Source organism: Alligator mississippiensis, chromosome 13 (assembly GCF_030867095.1).
Source record: "Alligator mississippiensis isolate rAllMis1 chromosome 13, rAllMis1, whole genome shotgun sequence".
NCBI classification, from domain to species: domain Eukaryota; kingdom Metazoa; phylum Chordata; order Crocodylia; family Alligatoridae; genus Alligator; species Alligator mississippiensis.
In genome coordinates this window covers 22,739,809-22,757,492 of record NC_081836.1, presented here as the reverse complement: position 1 = coordinate 22,757,492, position 17,684 = coordinate 22,739,809, and the positions used below count along the sequence as shown (strand labels likewise).

Genomic DNA, 17,684 nt, shown 5'->3' with positions numbered 1-17,684 from the left:
AAACTGGCCAGTTCCCCTCACTTTCAAGCCTTCTAGCAGTCATTTTCAGGCTGTGCAGTGTTTGAACAGGAGGGATCTGGTATCTAGGTTGTAGCCATATATTGGTCTAGAGGAAAAAGCAATCAGGACCCATGGTAGAACAGAAGGGGAGCACTTGGTAGTTTGGTGGCTGCACTGACAGCCCTCTGCACTTAAGGAACAGGTTTACATTAAGTTCAGATAAGTGCATGTGCCCGGCAAGTTCCTGGCCCTTCTTCAGTCCCCAGGCCATGCACTTAAATGGAGTGCATTGTATGTGTTGCATTCAAAGCCATGAAAGGGCATGAGCACACTTTCCCCTTTAGGCCCTAATTAAGCTGGAAGTAAACGAGGATCAGTTTTGTTTCTTTTTTCTTTTTCTTTACTTGCTCCTTCAGGGTTTCCTTGCTTATTATAATGTAGCAGATGAATTGCTGTCCCTAAGTTTGCTAAAGGAACCTATAAACCTGTACAATCCCAGCTGTGGCAGGCATGGCAGCAAGTGTAAAAGAAAATACAGAAGAGGTTAAACATAATAGAAGCAGCAGCCCTGAAGGATTTTTTAGCATTAGCTACTGTCACGTGGGAATTCACCTCAACCCTTCAGACTCCAGCACAAAGTTACATGAGTCATAGCTGAGGGAAAGTAGGTTCAAGTGTAATACCCAGGACCTATTTGGACCATGCAGAAGAGCCTCTGGGAGGCCTGCATTTCAGACCTGAAACAGAGACAGACGCTTGCAGAACCACAGCGTTCATCTGGGGGCTCTTCCACTTGCAAAATGGATGAAAGAACAAGGGAAACTATTAAGAATCACTAAGTGAATTGTCCAGTGACAGGAGTGTGGGGGCCTGGCTCTGGGTGCAGATTTTGATATTACAGTGCTTAACTCCAGCCAACACAGTTCTCCAGTGCTACCAAACACAGCCTGCCTTCAGCTCTGCATGGTTGGACAGTAGCTGCACACAGGGAGATGGTGTGTGGAGATAGCAGGTGCTCACACGTACCCTACTTCAGCTTGAGTGCACACCATGTGGCTGCTTGGCTGCAGCAGTTGCTCAGCCTCACCTGGTTCCTCAGCCTGCTGTTGCTTGGGATCCCTGGTTAGTGACCAGTGTACAAAGTGGCAAGTCATGGCAGTTCTACCCTGCTGTCAGGGCACATGCTAGAAGCCAGACCAGGCCTCACAGTGTCAACTCTCACTGAGGCAGTTCTCTGCTTCTGGCCTCTTCCTCCAGTGTTTCAGCACCAGGATTTTGAAGATAGGAAAATCTCACAGAAAGTCTGGAGATATTTTCACTCCATATAATGTGAGTGACAGCAGCTGTCCTCCAGCTCGGCCTGCCCCCAGCATCCATACCTGCTCCCTCAGTTCCATTTTATCACTTGGCCTTTCAGGGTTTTGTTGCACATTGCGCTTTGAGCTGCTCAAATGTTGATGGGGGTTAGTGCCAGCTTGAGTTTGGAGCAGTCGCACCTTAAGGCTAAAACCTTTGACTCTCCCCCCAACTGCACAGCTGTGCCTTGCCACTAGAGGGCTGGTGAGCAGGGCCTGACTGAGCTTCAGCTGTGAAGGGGCTGGTGAGCCCAGACAGGCTTCTCTCTCTGCTGTGGGGGGTGGCTTGCTTCCTGGGGTCACTGGGAGGGGTGAGAGAAGGTGCTTTTGGGGAAGCTAATGCCCCTGCCTTGGGGATCCAATCTGCCCCCTACTTGTTTCTCCCTAGACCCCTACTTCTGGACCCATCTGTGCCCTGCCACCTGGTTAGCTGGCATGTGCTCTGCGGGCTTTTTGCATGGGGTTGCACCCCTTTGGGTGTGGGAGGGGGAGCTGGTGCTAGATCTGCCTCCTGGGCAGCAGAGTTCAGTAGAATTCAGAAAGTTTGTCCACACGCAACAGGAGAGGGATGCTATATCCTGGGATGCTGGAGGACTGCAACTTGGGTGGCTCATCTGTGGAGCAGGAGGGGGGGTGCTCATTAATAGAACATGAGCTGGGTAACAGAGATCAGAAATAAACTTGCCCTGGAGTGGCATAACTTTAAACAGCCTGAAATGTGATTAAAACTAGTTTTAGGTGTTAACATGTAGACAATCCAGGGGTTAAGAGCTCTAGGACTTCCCTCAAACAAAAGAGTAACAAGGCCCTAACTTTAAGCTTCTACTCAAGCTCTGAGTTCCTCAAAAGTCCTGAGATGATCCTCCCTGCCAGAGGCTACTTGCACTCTCCACTTCCAGAGGCTGCCATGCACCTGCTGAGGCCAGTTCCTGCTGACCCTGCACTCTGCTGGTCTGTGCAGGGTCCAGCTGCCACTCTTCCCCCACTTAGTTTGCCTGGCAGGGGCCATGGTTGGCAGGGGCCATGGTTGGCAGGTGCCTTGAAGTTGCTCCCCTTCCCCTCCCACCCCCCCCAGCCAGGACTTCCCACCCCCACCAGGCTTGGGAGGTGGCTGTGAGCAACTTAGTCTTCCTAGCTGCTCTGTGCAGCTGAAGGCCAGACAGCCAGTGCCAAGCTCCATGTCTGGGGTTGCCCGGCTGTTAGTAGGGGTTCAGGGGCTTCAGGCTCCTGGCAACCACAGCCACTGTGGGCCACCCAGGTGGTGGTAGCCAGCAGCTGGACCCTGAACAGCCCAGCACAGGACAGAGTTGGTGGGAACTGTCCTCTGGCTGCTGCACTGCAGCTGCTGAGCTCTGCCCTGCTGTAGCTGCCTGGCCTCACCAAGGTGTGTGTCCAAGTTCTGGGGGCCAGAGCCTTATTTTTTTTTCTAGAATCTGTCATTCCTGGGGCTGTTGCTGAACACCTGAACTCCATGGGACCAGAGCATTTTTGGAGCTCAGGTGGTGACCAGCTGGCTGGTAGCCTAGGTGGGAGTGGCATTGGGGGAGGGGGCGGGGGGATTCAAAGGAAAAAAAGAATCTGGCCCCTCAGAGTTCAATTAGTGAACTGGTCCTGGCAGCATTGGCAGTCACCACAGCCACCAGGTCTGCGGTGCTCACTCTGCAACAAGATTGTCCTACCCCAGCTTCCTCTCCTGCCTCCTGGGAGCATGTGCCTTCTCTGTAAAGGCAGTGTCACGTGCATTGAGGACCAGACTGGGGGGCCATCCTACTCTGGGAAGGAATCTTGTTGCTTAAGGTTAATAGGTAGAAGCATCACTGGAGCAGTCGAGAGGCCCTGACCTGGGACTTACTCCTTTCTCAGACTGTGCTATGTCCTGGGACTGCAGCAGAGGTCCCAGTCTGTCCTTGGTTCCCGCTGTGTGTGGGTATGGGAGCCTTGCAGCCAAGTGCTGGGAACTCTTAGTGCTGCTTGCCCAAAAGCAGCCATGGTGTTGTGCTGCCTTCTGGCATACAGCCCTGGTTGGCTGAACTCCCAGACTGGCTGAGAACCCAGAGACATAGTGAGCCCCTGTCTACATTGCTGAGTCTGACCACCTGCATTCCAAGAGCCAAAGACCCTCCTTTTGGATCCCAGGCCCTGCCACCAGTCATCAGCCCCAATCAGCCAGGTGCCAGCATGGATGAGGGTCAAAGTTGGAGGAGCTACCCTCTCTGAATTGCCTTCCTCTTTCTTCCTCATCACCACCCACAATCAGGGGCTGGTCCCTTTGCAGAGGGGGTGGAGGTGCCATCCTAGTATGTCCACATCTCAGCTTCCTGGCCTGCTCCATTTGCTCAGGCTATGTGTAGCCAAAGGAAAGGCAGTGCTGTCCACAGTTTGGGGCAGATAAAGTGGTCCCTGGAGGCCTCTAGTTCTCCCCACCCCACAGCCTGGAACTGGGTCATGTAATCCTGCTTCCAGCTGCACTTTAGCACTGTGGAGAGTTAATGCCTAGTGCTAATAGGGATCAGCCCAAAATGAGCCCCTGCTGGCATTTTATATAATGTGCACGCTAATCCCGCAGCCGCTGGACCCTGGCTGGGGAATGAGCAAGGAAAGCCTCAGCATCTGCTCCGATTAAAGGGACAAGTGCAGAGCCAGTGTGCCCTACACTGGCATTACAGCACAAAGCTGCTTTCCTGGGATGCCCTCTGCGTGCCAGTCCCAGCCCTGCTGAGCTGGCTGCCAGCCCAGGGGCACTGACAGAAAGTTCAGCCATTCAGGTCTGTGTGGCAGGAGGCAGCACTGTTCTATGGCGGCCTTTGGGCAGGCAGCACAAGGAATTCCCCAGCACTTGGCTGCAGGGCTCCCGTACCCATGAAAGCAGTGGGAATCAAGTGCAGGCTGGGACCTCTGATGTAGTCCTATGGCATGTCAGAGTCTGGGAAAGGAGGAAGGCCTCTGCACTGCTTTGCACCAGCACATAGCAGGCAGGTCGCAGGCACAGAGGCTCCTTGGGGACAGTATAATCGGTGCTGCAATCACATGGTGCAGCAGCTCCCCTGCCTGCTCCCCTTGTTGAACAGGGGGCTCTGCAAAGCCTGCTGAGGAGCGTGAGAGTTCTAGCTGAGCAGCCTATGGAGGGGCACGCTGCCCAGCAACACCAGGGGAAGCCTCCAAGCACCCAACTTATGCACCATCGAGGGGCCATCCCCAAAGCCCCATGCTGTCCTAAGGCCTGAGGCTGGATGGGCACAGGGGACACTGACCATGCTCCCTCTCCTCTGGTTGCTGCCCTGTCAGCCCCAGACCTAGTGCTGAGGGACACTACCCCCTCCCAGTTGTGCAGCTCTCTCTTGGGGGTGCTTTTCCAGTGCCTTGTGGAGCCATTGCAACTGCCAGCTTCTTCACCCCAGGCAGTGCATGAGGGAAGGCAGGTGGCTTGTAACCCTGGCCCAGAAGCAAGGCATGCTGGACAAGGGTACTAGCCCATGGCTGATGAAGGCTTTGGGGAGGGGGTGGGGCAGGGAGCAAGGCAGATGCTCATGCCCTTGGCTGCAGAGGGCTATTTGGGAGCAGTGCCTGGTTCTGAGCTGCTGGGGCACCCAGTTTATGGGTGCTAGGTGTGTGCTGGTACCTCACAGGCTGTGCACACAAGCTCCCAGTGGCAGCACTGCCTGGGCACATTCCCAAGGGGCTCCGTCTAGCTCAGCTGCTGCATTTGAAGAAGGCTCAGCCTGGTCATGGGGTACCGGAGCAGGAACAGCGCAGCTCTTCCTGAGCATCATGGCAGTGTAGGTGATGATGTTCCAGCTGTGTAAACACTGCAGGCCACAGTGGGCACATCTACACGGGATACCATATTACTGTAGTGATGAGCTATGGTGACATGGCTGATCACTACAGCGATGTAGTGGCGGTGGGCACAAACCATGATGTCGACACTATTGTGCAGCAGGGTTGGAAAGAAGCCATGCGCCCCTGGGACTGCGCAATAATAGCCGTTACTGCACAGTTACACACACGTGTAGACACACCCACTCTGAACTGCCCCGGTGGGCAGGGGAGTGGGTACTGCTTTGCCTCCCATGGGGGAAAGCATTCTGCAAGGCTGAGGCAGGATGGAGGTAGCAAATGGCCTCCTTGTGTCAGTGTTGGGGCAAGCTTGGGCCGAGCCCCTCAGGCATGGAGTGAGCAGTGCAGAAGCATGGCAGGGCCAGCAGGGGGAGGCTCTGGGGAAAGAGCTGGGACTGGCCCTGCCATGCCAGAGGCAGGGTCTGCCCCACCCTCAACCTGCCAAGCCCAGCCAAAGTAGGCCATGCTTGTGGTGTTGCTGGCTTAGGATAAATTCAGCTAAGTCCCCAGGAAAGACCCAGGAGGCCAGCACCAAAGGCATTCATGCCCCATGACCATATACATTAGAGCAGAGGCATGTGGGTATGTGCTTCCCAGTGATATGTCTGCTGAATGCTGCTCCTGCTAGGCCTAGGCAGCAGGTGGGAAGGAACCCTGTGCAGGGCCCACAGTGGAAGGTGAAGGGCTGGGCTGTGCTCTGAGGGAGAAGAAATAAGGCCTAGCTGGTTTGTCCAGGGAGCACAAATTGTCCTGTGCCTCTTGAGGAGTAGGGTGATGCAGCTATGGGGAGATTCGTGCTGACTTCACCCTTAGGAACTTTTTGGAGCCTTCAGGTCTGCTCAGGTTTGTGTGAGTGCTCTGTGCCCATCCTGCATACCTTCCCCAACCCCTGCTCCCACTCTCCCCTCCCTTGGCCAGCAGGCCACACCTCCACACAGCCTCCTCTGTCATCACAGATGTTCTAGTAATACCCCAAACCTGTACTGGAGCAGATTCAGATGCTAAAGTGCTTTGCTGGCACCTTCCCCAGCCATTAACTTGATCAGAGATTACAGGGTGCCCTGCTACTCACAGGAGTGGGCAGGCTGCTGCCCTGCATTGCTGCGGTGCTCACAGTGGCTTGTTGCCAGCTGCTCTTGCAGGCAGCAATACACAGATTGCAGTTTCTGGGTCAGCTCCTGGCCTGGGAGGCTCAGACAGAAGCAGGTTTGGACAGTGCAGCTGTGGTATTTTAGTCCAGCTGGTCAGGCTGAGGAGAGACCCTCACTCATAGGTGCACCAGCAGGGCCTGAACACACTGCCCTGGCACAGCCTGGTCCCTCTTCCCCTTAACTGCCAGGCAAAGCAAGTCCCTCAGCTGCCTGGGGTTGCTTCCTCCAGCATGAGGTTACCAGTAGGATTGCAGCCAGGCAACAGGAGGGTACAGGTGCAGGGGTAGGACTGAGGAACTTTGTTTCTAAGTGCCTCCTTCCAGCTCCAGGGCCCTGGTGGGATGAGGTGCTGGGGCTGGCCACTGGCTCCGGGCATGGCTGAGGGGGAGGTGCTCAGGTGCAATGGAAGTCATCCTGCCCTTTCCTACTCTAAAGCCTTCCAACCCAGTGTTGCTGTCTGGCTGCGCTGCAGGACCTGCATGGCAAGATACTGCCCACAAACAGCTCAGGGCCATGGGGTTTGGCCAGCAGCTCTTGCTCCTGGGCAGCTAGCATGATATACAGGGTGGGAAGAGTCTGGAAGCTGGCTGGTCACTGTTCTACCCCTGCCCTAAGCCAACACTAGAGAATGTCCCGAACCTCAAAGAGGGGCAGCTCTCCCTTGCAGCTGTCAGTTTGTTAACAAGCATGAGAAGCTTGGCCCTGCTCCCCAGACTAAGGTGCTATACCTGAACTGATTGCAGTCTGAAGCACTTACCATTTTAAATCCAGCTGTCCCTGAACCCTGTTTGATTTTAGTACATGGTGCTGTGCATTAGGGATGTGTGAAACGGCACCGTTCCATTTTGCCTTGAGTTTTGATGGTTTGACAGAACAGTGTTCTGTTTCAAATTTCATTTTGATTCAAAACAGCTGTTCCATTCCCTCAAAACAGAAAGGCTGTTTCAATGTTTTGCTGGGGATGGGAAGTCAGCCCAGCTGGTCTGCCTCCCCATCCCTCCCTGCTAGATTGCCCCGGGGACAGGGAGTTAGCCCAACCGGGCTGACTCCCCGACCCCGGGGCAATCTAGCACAGGGGATGGGAAGTCAGACCAATCGGGGGCTGAGTTCATTTCCCCAGTGCTATGGTCGAAACATTTTGACTTTTGAAATGTTTTGACTAGCCTCATTTTGTTCTGAGGCTGTTTCACAACCCTTTGTTTCGTTTCAATTTTGCTGTTTCAACCTTGAAATGAGTTGAAAGTGTTGAAATGAAACGGCCAGTGAAATTTCACACAGCCCTACTGTGCATCCTAAGAGCTTGCAGCTCACTTCAGAGCTCCACCCATGCCACAAGAGCGCAGAGCCATCTCCCCTGCTGAGGAGGCCCCAACAACTGCAGAAGCTGCAGCCTGTGGACCTGGCCTGTAAGAACAGAGCAAAGTGTTCTGCCCCAAGAAAAGCAATGGCAGGTGATCTCAGATCAAAATGGGCTGAGGAGGACATGCAGGAGGGAGGAACAGCAGTTACTTGGGAAACCATAACACCACTTTTTGTGAAGCAAAGCGCCTGCAAATGAGCCATGTCCCCTTTTCTCTTGCACCTGTCAACTACCCTCAGACCAGCCTTTGCCACCAGAAGAGCCCACACAGTTTCCCACAAGGTCCTTTATTGATTCCATATGCTTAGTGTAACAGTGAGCAGGGTGGAAGGAAGAGGGGGCTCCCTATGCAGTGCCAGCCCCCCCACCCAACTTGTCTGCAGGACTGGTCGTGCCTACAAGTGCCCAGACTGGACCTCTGCAAGGGGAGCAGGGGCTGGGTGGTAGCTAGCAAGGGCTGCTCTTGGAGTAGACCAGCATGGCCCAGGGGATGGTTAATCTGAGGGGGGAACCTGCCCCTTCCTCCAATAGAAACCTGAGCTTGACTCCCTGCAGGGGACTCACCCAGCCTCTGAGAAGCAAAATGGGCTGAGAAGGCCAGTTCCCAAATCTGCAGCTATGCACCATGAGCTACCTAAGGCAGTGGCCTAGGGGCAGCTGGAGAATTAAGAGGATACATGCCCAGGCCAGAACCAAGGCAGAGAGAGAAGGGTGTAGCCTGGGACACAGAGCATGGGCTAAGCGGAACCATGCACAAAGACCTCAGGGCATATGGCTTCTTTCCTTTAGTGTCATGGAAGAGCAAGTCCTACAGTAGAGGCCAGGCTACTGCCTGGGATGAGGGAGGGGGGGAAAAATGATGCTGGGGCAGGAGCACAGGCAGGATGACTTGGGGGTTGAGTCTGAGATGGTTTGTACTGGGATCTGAGAGCTGTCTTACCTGCTGCCCAGGCACAGGGGTGCCAGGACATGGTGGGAATGTAGCAGGCAGTGTCTGTCCTAGGCTAAATTTATGCAAACACTCAGGATCCAGAGAGCTGCCCTGCCCTGCCCTGCCCTGCCCTGCCCCCTGGTAAGTCACCGCTCCTCCAGCACAAGGGCACCAGTAACAACACTGGCTTCAGCAAGGCTCACCACTTTGAACACCCTGGCACCTACTGATGATCAGCAGTAACCCCCTGCGCACAGAGTACCAGGTCATGCCACAGGTAGGGCAGAGGCAGGAAATTACCACATTCCCCATCATGGGCCAGGAGCCTGGAGTGTGCAAGACCACTCCAAACCTATGCTGCTCATCCTAGAGGGAGGGAGGGAGGGGCTGGGTGACATACAAGAGCAGCCACCTGCCCCACAGCTTCCAAGCTCTAGGTGCTGCATCAGAAAAAAAACCAGGATGGGCATTGTGCAGCCTGGCTCGTGCAAGGCACCTCATTCTTTCTCTCAGCCACAGGCCAGTGCTCAGCCTGGGAATGAGTGGGGTAGGTGGTGGAGGGACCAAGTGAGGACCACGAGGCAAGGGGCCCTAGCTCTCCTCTTCAGGAACAGGAGCAGCCACAGGGGTCCTGCTCTTGTCCTCTGCCTTGGCTTCTGGCTCACCCCCAGGCAGCAGCAGCAGGGCTGGGCTAGGGCTTGAGTGTCGCTGCTTCCGCATGAATGGAAACACCCTGGCAGGAGATCAAGAGAACAGTCAGTGTGGGGTAAAGCATGTGGTGTGGGTGGGGTCAGGGGAGCACAGAGCAGGGCTGAGGGCACTGTGCAGGGTGCTGATGTGCTTTAGCCCTGCTTCCCCAGTGCTCCCCACAGCCACTTGCAACCAGAAACAAGCCATTGTAGGATGCACCCAACACACATAGGACAGGGGCCCCTGCTCACCGCTTCTTGGTCTCAGGAGGAATGATGGCCTCAGCCAGCAGGCTCTTGTAGAGGTCAGACTTGAGGAAGCGTGGGTAGGAGTCCTGGGGGCAAACAACCATGAGGGGATGGTGTAGCCTGCACACATAGGCCTGAGCACAGGCCAAAAGCAGGAGGCTGTAGAGAAGCTACCCTGCCCCAAGCTGATCCTTCCCATGTGTCATAGATGGTGATCTGTGGTGATGCATCACACCTGGGTTCCTGCCACTGGAGGCCGGGCCCAGCATGTGCAGCCTGGCCTTCTCCCTAGCCACAGACCCCCTCTGCTAGGCAAGTCCAGTCTGCCTGACTGAGCCAGCTGCTGAAGGGCCTGGGAGCAACACAGAGCTGCCCCTCACAAGCAACCAGCCCAACCCACAAGCACATCCCCATGTCTATGGTGACTGACCCACCACACAGGTGCAGCCTCTCTCTGTGGCAACCAGCTGGCAGTGAGAACTCCTCAGGAGGGAGAGGTCAGTGTTTCACAGGCTGGAGGGGAGAGCTGCTCACCCCACTCTACACAGGATGTAACTCTTCTGTCTGTTGGCAGTAATCAGCATTGACATGGGCTCATCCAGCCAGGCACAAGGAGTAATGCAGGCTGCTGCACCTCAGCACTAGCGCGTATACCCATGTTTAGGCCAGGCAGCTGTGAGGGAGGGGTCATGCCCCAGTGCATCCTGCCTCACCTTTTTCATTAGCATGTAGATGTGCATCTGGGCATCATCCATCACATAGCGATGAGGGGTCTTGAGGCCTTCCAGGGTCCTCTCCATGGTCTTGCTGTCAATATTCACCCACCGGGTGGCACCAGGGGCCAAGAAGTGCCTGCAGAGCAGGGCCACAGCATAGACAGAGAAGGACTGACAGGCTGGAACAGCCTGGCCCCCTAGGAGGGCCTTGCCCTTGCCTTGGCTCCAGTGACCCCACTCCTGGCATGACTTCTCCCAGCAAGAATATAGCAGGTGAGATAGTGAGAGGCTTCTGTTGTGAGCCCCAGGGTGCTGGCCCCAAGGGGAGGTGCCAGTATTCCCTTCCCCCCACCTACATGACTGCCCAGAGACCAATGGGACTGGTAGTGAGAAGGAGGGTGCTTCAGCCTATGCAAAACATAAACCAAAGTGCTGCTGTAGGCCGCCACAACCAGGATGCTCTTGCACATTTAGGATCCCCACCAAAACCTTCTGGTCCAGCCTTGAGGAGCCACCCTGCCCTTGCTGTGTTCAGGGCCATGCCTTTGCCATAAGGAGGGGCTGTGCCTTCACAGGCCCCACTAGACAGGGGTCACTAGGAAACAATGTTGCCTCAGGGGGGAATGTGGCCCCTGAATCTGCTGGGACCCCCTGAGATTCATGGCAGAAGCAAATGGGAGATAGGGCTGTGCCCTGCACTCCTGCTGCAACAGGTCTTCCCAGGAAGGACCTGATCCCCAAGGGATTTCCTCTTGTCAGCTACCAGTGAGCTGCCCACCCTCTGCTAACAGGACAGGTGCCACAGAGTCATCTGAGCCCCTGAGGTCTCTGTTTGTCCTGTGCCAAGGACTCCCTAGTTTCTCTAGTTCCTGGGGCAGACTCTGCCTGCCACCTGCAGTAACCCGCAATTGCCTGTATTTCTCCAGAATGCAGGAACATGGGTCAGGCAGCCACATGGGGTGGCCCAGTTACCACGGTCATGGGGATGTGCCTGTGGAGTGGGTTTGTTGCTACTGTGCTGTGCTGGGAGATGCTGACTGTGCGGGAAGAGCACCCCACCTGTCCCTAACAGAATACACACGGAAGCTAGGCCAGGGAGGGATGGGAGGCTCACTGGTAGATGGAGTCCATGATCTCAGCAATGCGGGACTGCTCCCCATACCGCAGCTCCTCACATGCCTCCCAAAAGCTCAGGTTCTCAGCTGGTGGGAAGAGACAGAGAGGTGATGTTGGGCAAGGCAGAGCATGCTGCTGCCTGGTCAGCAACCAGGTTCACAGGCCTGGTTGGTCCACAGTGCACTGGCCAGGGCACAGGTGCCCACAAACCATGGGTGAGTGAGAACACAACCCAGGAAGAGTTCCTCCCAAGGAACCGTGAACAAGTGCTTCGAGCTGCATGGAAGGGGCCTTTCTCCAGGCAGGTGGAAAACATGGGGCAGAGCAGGAGGGCCCCACCTGGCACATCACTTGGCTGTGTTGGGCCAGACCTACTTCCTTGTCAGGCCAGCAGGAGAGCATGGTCCTGCCCACATGATGTTGGTGATGCCTCCTGGGACAGGGCCCTACCTATCCTGTGCCTTGTGCAGGCCAGTGCTTCACCCAAGCACTTCCTGCACAGGGTATCCCATGGCAGGGGAATATTTGCCACCCCTATAAGCCAACAGATCTGCTGTGCCGGGCTAGCAGCCAGGCAGGACCTCCCCATGCAGCACAGGCTGCAGGAGCTGGCACAGGCGGGGGGAAGCGGGGGGAGGGACCAGTGCCTTCCAACCTGGGACACCGTGGCAGTGCTGGGGGTGGGGTGTGACATGCTGCTCACTCACCACTGAACTCCTTCTTGAGGAACTCCATGAACTGTGCCCTGCCCAGTGCATCACCTAGCAGCTCACTGAAGCTGAAGCCCCAGCGCTCCACACGCAACTTGGTTGGAGTCATCACTCTGCAGCAGAGGCATCGAGAGTTGCAGTCACCAGCTGTGGCACCCCGAGCAGTTCCCATCAGCCCAGGGAGCCAGGGGCCTGCAGGGCCCTGGAGATCAGTTCACACATGGAGGCAAGCAGGGGCAAAAGCCCAGAGGCAGCTCAGCCCCTTAGGCTGGTGCTTAGCAGAGCTCTACTGGGACAGCCACACTCCTAACTACCACCTCAGGGACGTTACTTTCTGGGGGCTGGGAAAGCAGTGCTGACATCCCTCTTCTGCTAGCAGGACAGGGGCCACAAGAGTAACCCACGCCCCGAGCTCCTGTCTGCCCTGCACTGAAGGGACCCACCATGTTCCTCTGGCTCTTGGGGCAGAGTCTGCCTGCCTCCTGCAGCAACCATGATTGGCTGCGCTTCCACGGCAGGTAGGAACATGGGACAGGCAGCCAACCTGGGGCTGGAGCTTTTCACATCAGAGCCAGACAGGTGGGAGAATGTCGACCTCTGCAAGCAGACTGTGGTGGACTGCTACCACCAGTGGCTATGGCAGGGCCAGGGACTGGATGAAGGGACATGCCAGGTGCTCAGCCCACAGGGTGCTTACGTGGGGGCATTCATTGTCCAGTAGGTGTTGTCATCTGTAATCCAGGGGTTGCTGGGCAGGCAGCCAGACATGATGGGATCATGGGGCACATACTGCTCGTTAAACTTGACGTACCTGCCAAGGCAGGGGAGAGATGAGCGGCTGGGAGCTGGGCTCTATGGCTCCCAGCACAGGCCAAGGACCAGCACTGGCAGAGGTGCAGAGAACATGACCAGAGAGTCTGTGGAACAGACCAGGTCCTTACTGCTTTGGCTGAACAACATGCTGGCATCTTGGGCCCATGCCAGAGGAAAGGTCTGCACTGGGACCAGCGTTGCCATAGAAGAGGAACTGTGATGCCCTCTCCCCATCTCATTTGCATCACCACCAGCCCTGGGACACAGCATGAGCCCCACTCCTGAGCCACAAGCCCCTTAACACCCCACCCCTAAGGGCATAGCATATTGCCCCCACATGGTCTAGTAACCTTACTTCACTGACCCAAGGTCTACCCTCAGGGCTCAGCATGCCTCTGCCTTGTGCCTTAACAGGCTTCACTAGCAAGGACTAATGCTATGGCCCACCCCCTCACCAGCTTGGTCTCCATGGTGCATATGCTCTCTCCCAACACTCCCACCCCTGAACCCTAAGGATCTTTTTGGAAACCACTGGCACCAGCTGAGGTTCCTGTTGTGGGAAGGAGCAAGTTCTCAGCGATCCCTGGGGGACAGAGCAGGGATCTAAGCCAGGTTTTCCAGAGCTGTGGTGCCAGCTGGCCAAGACCTCACAGTGCCGTGAGGGAGGGTGCTTTGTGCTCAATCTCCTGCTGGCAGGATTCTCTCAAAGCCCCTCCCTGTGGAGCCTGCTGCTCTCCAGCACAGAGCCTCACATCCTGCTTCAGTACTTTGCAACGGGCTCAGCCAGTGCAGCCACATGAATGAGCCTGGAGCAGTGCTACTGGAGTACAGGACAATGTGGGCACCAGGTCACAATCACCATGACAGTGGGGCAGAAGGCAGAGCAGATGCCTGCAGGGACCGTGCTGAGATGGTGAGGATCGTGCTCCATCAGCTCAGAGTGTGTAGCCCCCACCCCCAGTGCAAAGCCCCTTGCCCCACCCCAGGGCCAGGGGCTGCTGCTGAAAAGCAGGGAGAAACCACTGATGCCTGGCAGGGCCAATCCAGTGAAACGGGCTGGAAATGCCAGCAAGTGACTGTTCAGATCCCCAAGGCCCCCAGGTGACAACTTACCCTTCCAGGCAAATGGAAGACTTGACCCTGGTTCTTCCCATGGCCTTTCGGCAGTACTCGATCTGAGACCGGCACAGGACAACAGGGTAAGAGGGAAGATTGTGGCACCCACCCACTGGGGCCCAGGGCACTGACACTGGTTGGGGAGGGGCTGTGATGGGTGCTGCCAGCTGTTATGCCACTGTCCAATCATAGTAACAGTAAGAGCTGGAGCTAACCCTGTGTGCCCATGGCCAAGACCTTTCCATTGCTCTGCCTTTCCTGTCCAGCCCACATTCCCACCTAGGCCCCTCACCCTGAGGTGCTGCTATGCCTCTGCAGGTGGGCAATATGCTTCCAGGGCACTGTGACCAGTGCTCCCCACTCTGCCAGTTGCCCAGCACTGAGTGTGCTCCTAGGGAGGAGGCCCCAGCACAGCCCTGAACGGAGGCCTGGGGGAGCTGTACCTGCCTCCGTGGCCAGACCCTGTCCTGCATACTCACCTCCCGCTTGTAATAATCCATGTTCTTGGTCTGGAAGAGACAAGCATAGGGGTGAGAGAGCCCAGCAACAGCAGCCCCTGCATAAGCATGTCCGGGCCCCAACAGCCCTGGCCCAGCACCCAGCCAGACCAGGCAGCTGTTGGCCCCAGCATTTCAGGGCTCAGTTGCCTGGTCCCATGTGCTAACCCGCAATGAACTGTGCAGAGCTCAATACATGCAGGTCCCAGCTGCCTCTCCCCCACAGTACTTTTTTTTTTATTTAAAAAATATATATATACACACACACACACACACTTACACGCATACACACACACACACACACACACATATATACAGAGAGAGAGAGAGAGAGAGAGAGAGAGAGTTTATATATACACATCCTCTATCATAAACTTTCCATCACACATCTTAAAATCACATTAAAAACCCGCACTGCTCATTACAATAAACACACCCACTCCCCTGAGCCTCTGTGTGCCCACTCTCCACCCTCACCTACCCTAATTGCAGTCCTTTGGTCCAAACTCCGATTTGAGGTACCTGGAGTCATGCCTGGTACTACAGGCAGCCTGGAGCGGAGCTGTGGGCCAGAAGGGCAGCTGGCTGGCTGGCCCCATACTCTACTCTGCTTGCTGGGGCAGCTAAGCTGCACTCTGGGGATTTGGGCTGCACAGGCCTTGTCCTGGGAGATTCTCTATAAGCAGGACCAGGGTGGCTGGAAACGGCTGCAGTCCTGAGGGAAGCCTCTCCACACTCCACTGTGCTGGAGTGTCCTGCTGCCTTGTGACCTGCTTATGGATCCCCTGGGCCAAACACCCTGAGTTCCCAGCCTCTAGCTTCAGGCTACTCAGCCAGGCCACCTAGAGGACTGCAGCAGGAGGATCCCACAACAGCTTATAGCTTCCTCCCCTGGTCCTGCAGAAAGCAGTGAAACTCCTGAACACATGGGAGGAAGAAGGGAAAGCAGGGGCTTCACCACCAGGCCTTGCACCAGCATGAGGGCTGTCTGCAAAGGACAGCTTGGAAGCTGTGGGATGAAGTAGGGCACTGGCAGGAGGGTGCTGCCCCAAGGGTTGGTGCCCCTGAAGCTGTCCAGCCCTGGGGATCAAGGGCAGCCCCAGGTCCTGTTTCAGCATTGCCACTCTGTGCATGACAAAGAGCCCCTGGCAGACTCCTTCACCCCCACAGCCAGCCATCACCAACAAAAAGCCACTCACCAGGCAAAGCCCTGAGGACATGCCCAGCCATCTCACACACCAGCTAGCAGGGGCCCAGGACTCCTGGTTCCCTGCTAACTGCTGGGCACTGCTGCCAGTCTGCATGTCTATGCCCCACCCTGCTGCCCCTCAAGCCCGTCATGGGGAACCAAAGGTTAGTGACACTTACTTGGGCAGAAGATGGCACACAGGAGAACAGAAGAAAAACAGAACCCAGCAGTTAGTAAGGAGCCAGCACAACAGACAGGGGAGATAAGAGCAGCCAACAGACTGTGTTAGCGATGCCAGCACAGAAAGAGAGGAGTTCCCTAGGGGCTGCAGAAAAAGCAGGGCCAGTGGCCAGGAGGCCAGCCATGTGCATTCAGCCCCTGCCTAAGCGGCTTTTCCTGGCTGGAGGCTGCCCTTGCTTCAGCCCAGGGTTCACTACTCTGCCTGTCTGTTGGGCTGTCACACTGGCTGCACAAGCCCACCAAGCCAATCCAGAGAGCTCTTGGCTGACAGCCTGGTAACCACCAACCCAGGGAATGGCTGCTAGCACCTCAGTGCAGGCTGGCATCACTAGGCTGAGGCCATGGCTGCATGTGGTCCACTCTAAATATGGAAAGAAGACGCACAGCCCTGCTGAGGTCGTTGCACACACCAAAGCCACGTGGACAAATATGCCCTCCTCTTGCTGCAGCAGATCTCTGCAATGTCCTCGGGGAAGGCATGCCCAGATCATGTACATTTTTAGCAATGGAGGGGGTACAGCAGGACAGACTAGCAGCTGAAGAGTGCCAGGGCTAGCATTACCACCTGGTGCTATAGAGGCTGAACTGGCCTCTGCCCTTGCCCAACCATTAGCCACTATCAGGGCTGGCATCGCAGCAAGGCAGTCTGGTCAGGCCCAGGGCACCGAGTACTGTGGGGAAGGCTCCTTTCCAGAGACTGCTCTGCCTAGCAAACTTGCAGAGCTCCCAGAAGGAAGTGTAGATGCTTGGGGGCAAATGGCACATTATTCAGAGCTGAGGATGAGCAGACAGAAATGGTATACAGGGACCCAGACAGATTCGAGACACCAGGCAGGGGGAGCAATAGGAAACATGGATGCTAACACACCAGGGGACTAATCCGCAGAGTTAATGGTGACTCTCTTGACCCCAGGGACAGCAGCAGTAATGGAACCAGAGCTATCAGACAGCATCACACCCTGGGACCAAGAGCATGTCCCGCTGGGCTTGGGGCAGCCCACCCAGCACTGCACCATGTGCCACAGAGCAAGGACACTTGAGTGCAGAGACTGGTGGGACTAGAATCTGGGGGAGGGCTCAGCAGGCACACACTGCCTTGGCCTGCATGTCTGGGATACCCACAGGGGCCCAGAGCAAGTAGAACCAGGATGAGCTAGGATGTGCATGCAGAGAGGGCAGATCTCTTGGCCTATGCAGTGGCCTCACTAGAAAGGGTTGGAAGCTCTGTGCACAGACAGGCCAGGGGGAGTGCTGCAGGAGTGGGGACCAAGCACTCCTGTGCCACCCACGGCATCCCCAGGCAGGACACTTACGAGCTGCACTCGGCTGGCGTGGCAGTTCCTCTGCTTCAGCCCATGCTCCATCACATTTGGGGCTCCTGGCTGCACAGGAAAGAACAAGAACCGAGCCTGGATCAGGATGGAGGATGGGCTGCAGCCAGCCCCTTGCCCAATGCGTGTTCCTTGGGTCCAGCCAGACCCCACAAGGGCTGCTATAGCCAGGGCCCTTATCTCCTCCCTGCAGAGGCAGAGGACATAGTGGGGACAGGCAGGGTAGGGGCACTGGTTCTGACTGTGGCCTGAGCTGGCGCACTCTGCACTGGGCTGGTGCTGTCCCACAGGGGATGCCCACCCACACACACTGCCACTCTGGGAGCCTGCAGGACAGCATGGCTGTGTGGCCACAGTTCCCCCCACAAAAAAACAGGAGCAGGG

The 17,684-nt window shown here is 56.2% G+C and overlaps 1 protein-coding gene across 5 annotated transcripts in view; it reads right to left on the bottom strand.

The window, feature by feature from the left end:
• Positions 1–17,684, bottom strand: part of RGS11 (regulator of G protein signaling 11) — a 53,184-nt gene that overhangs the window by 19,168 nt on the left and 16,332 nt on the right. The window contains exons 9-17 of one of the 5 annotated variants that reach the window (XM_059716678.1): positions 17,283–17,351; positions 14,523–14,552; positions 14,041–14,102; positions 12,812–12,925; positions 12,112–12,227; positions 11,403–11,490; positions 10,286–10,424; positions 9,576–9,658; positions 7,972–9,367 (exon numbers count right to left, since the gene is read on the bottom strand). In XM_059716678.1, coding sequence (XP_059572661.1) covers positions 9,226–9,367; positions 9,576–9,658; positions 10,286–10,424; positions 11,403–11,490; positions 12,112–12,227; positions 12,812–12,925; positions 14,041–14,102; positions 14,523–14,552; positions 17,283–17,351 — 843 coding nt within the window. In that variant the 3' untranslated portion in view covers positions 7,972–9,225. Of the gene's footprint in view, positions 1–7,971; positions 9,368–9,575; positions 9,659–10,285; positions 10,425–11,402; positions 11,491–12,111; positions 12,228–12,811; positions 12,926–14,040; positions 14,103–14,522; positions 14,553–17,282; positions 17,352–17,684 lie in introns of those variants that run through there. The other 4 variants (XM_059716681.1, XM_059716680.1, XM_059716679.1 and 1 more) reach the window with 4 other exon arrangements.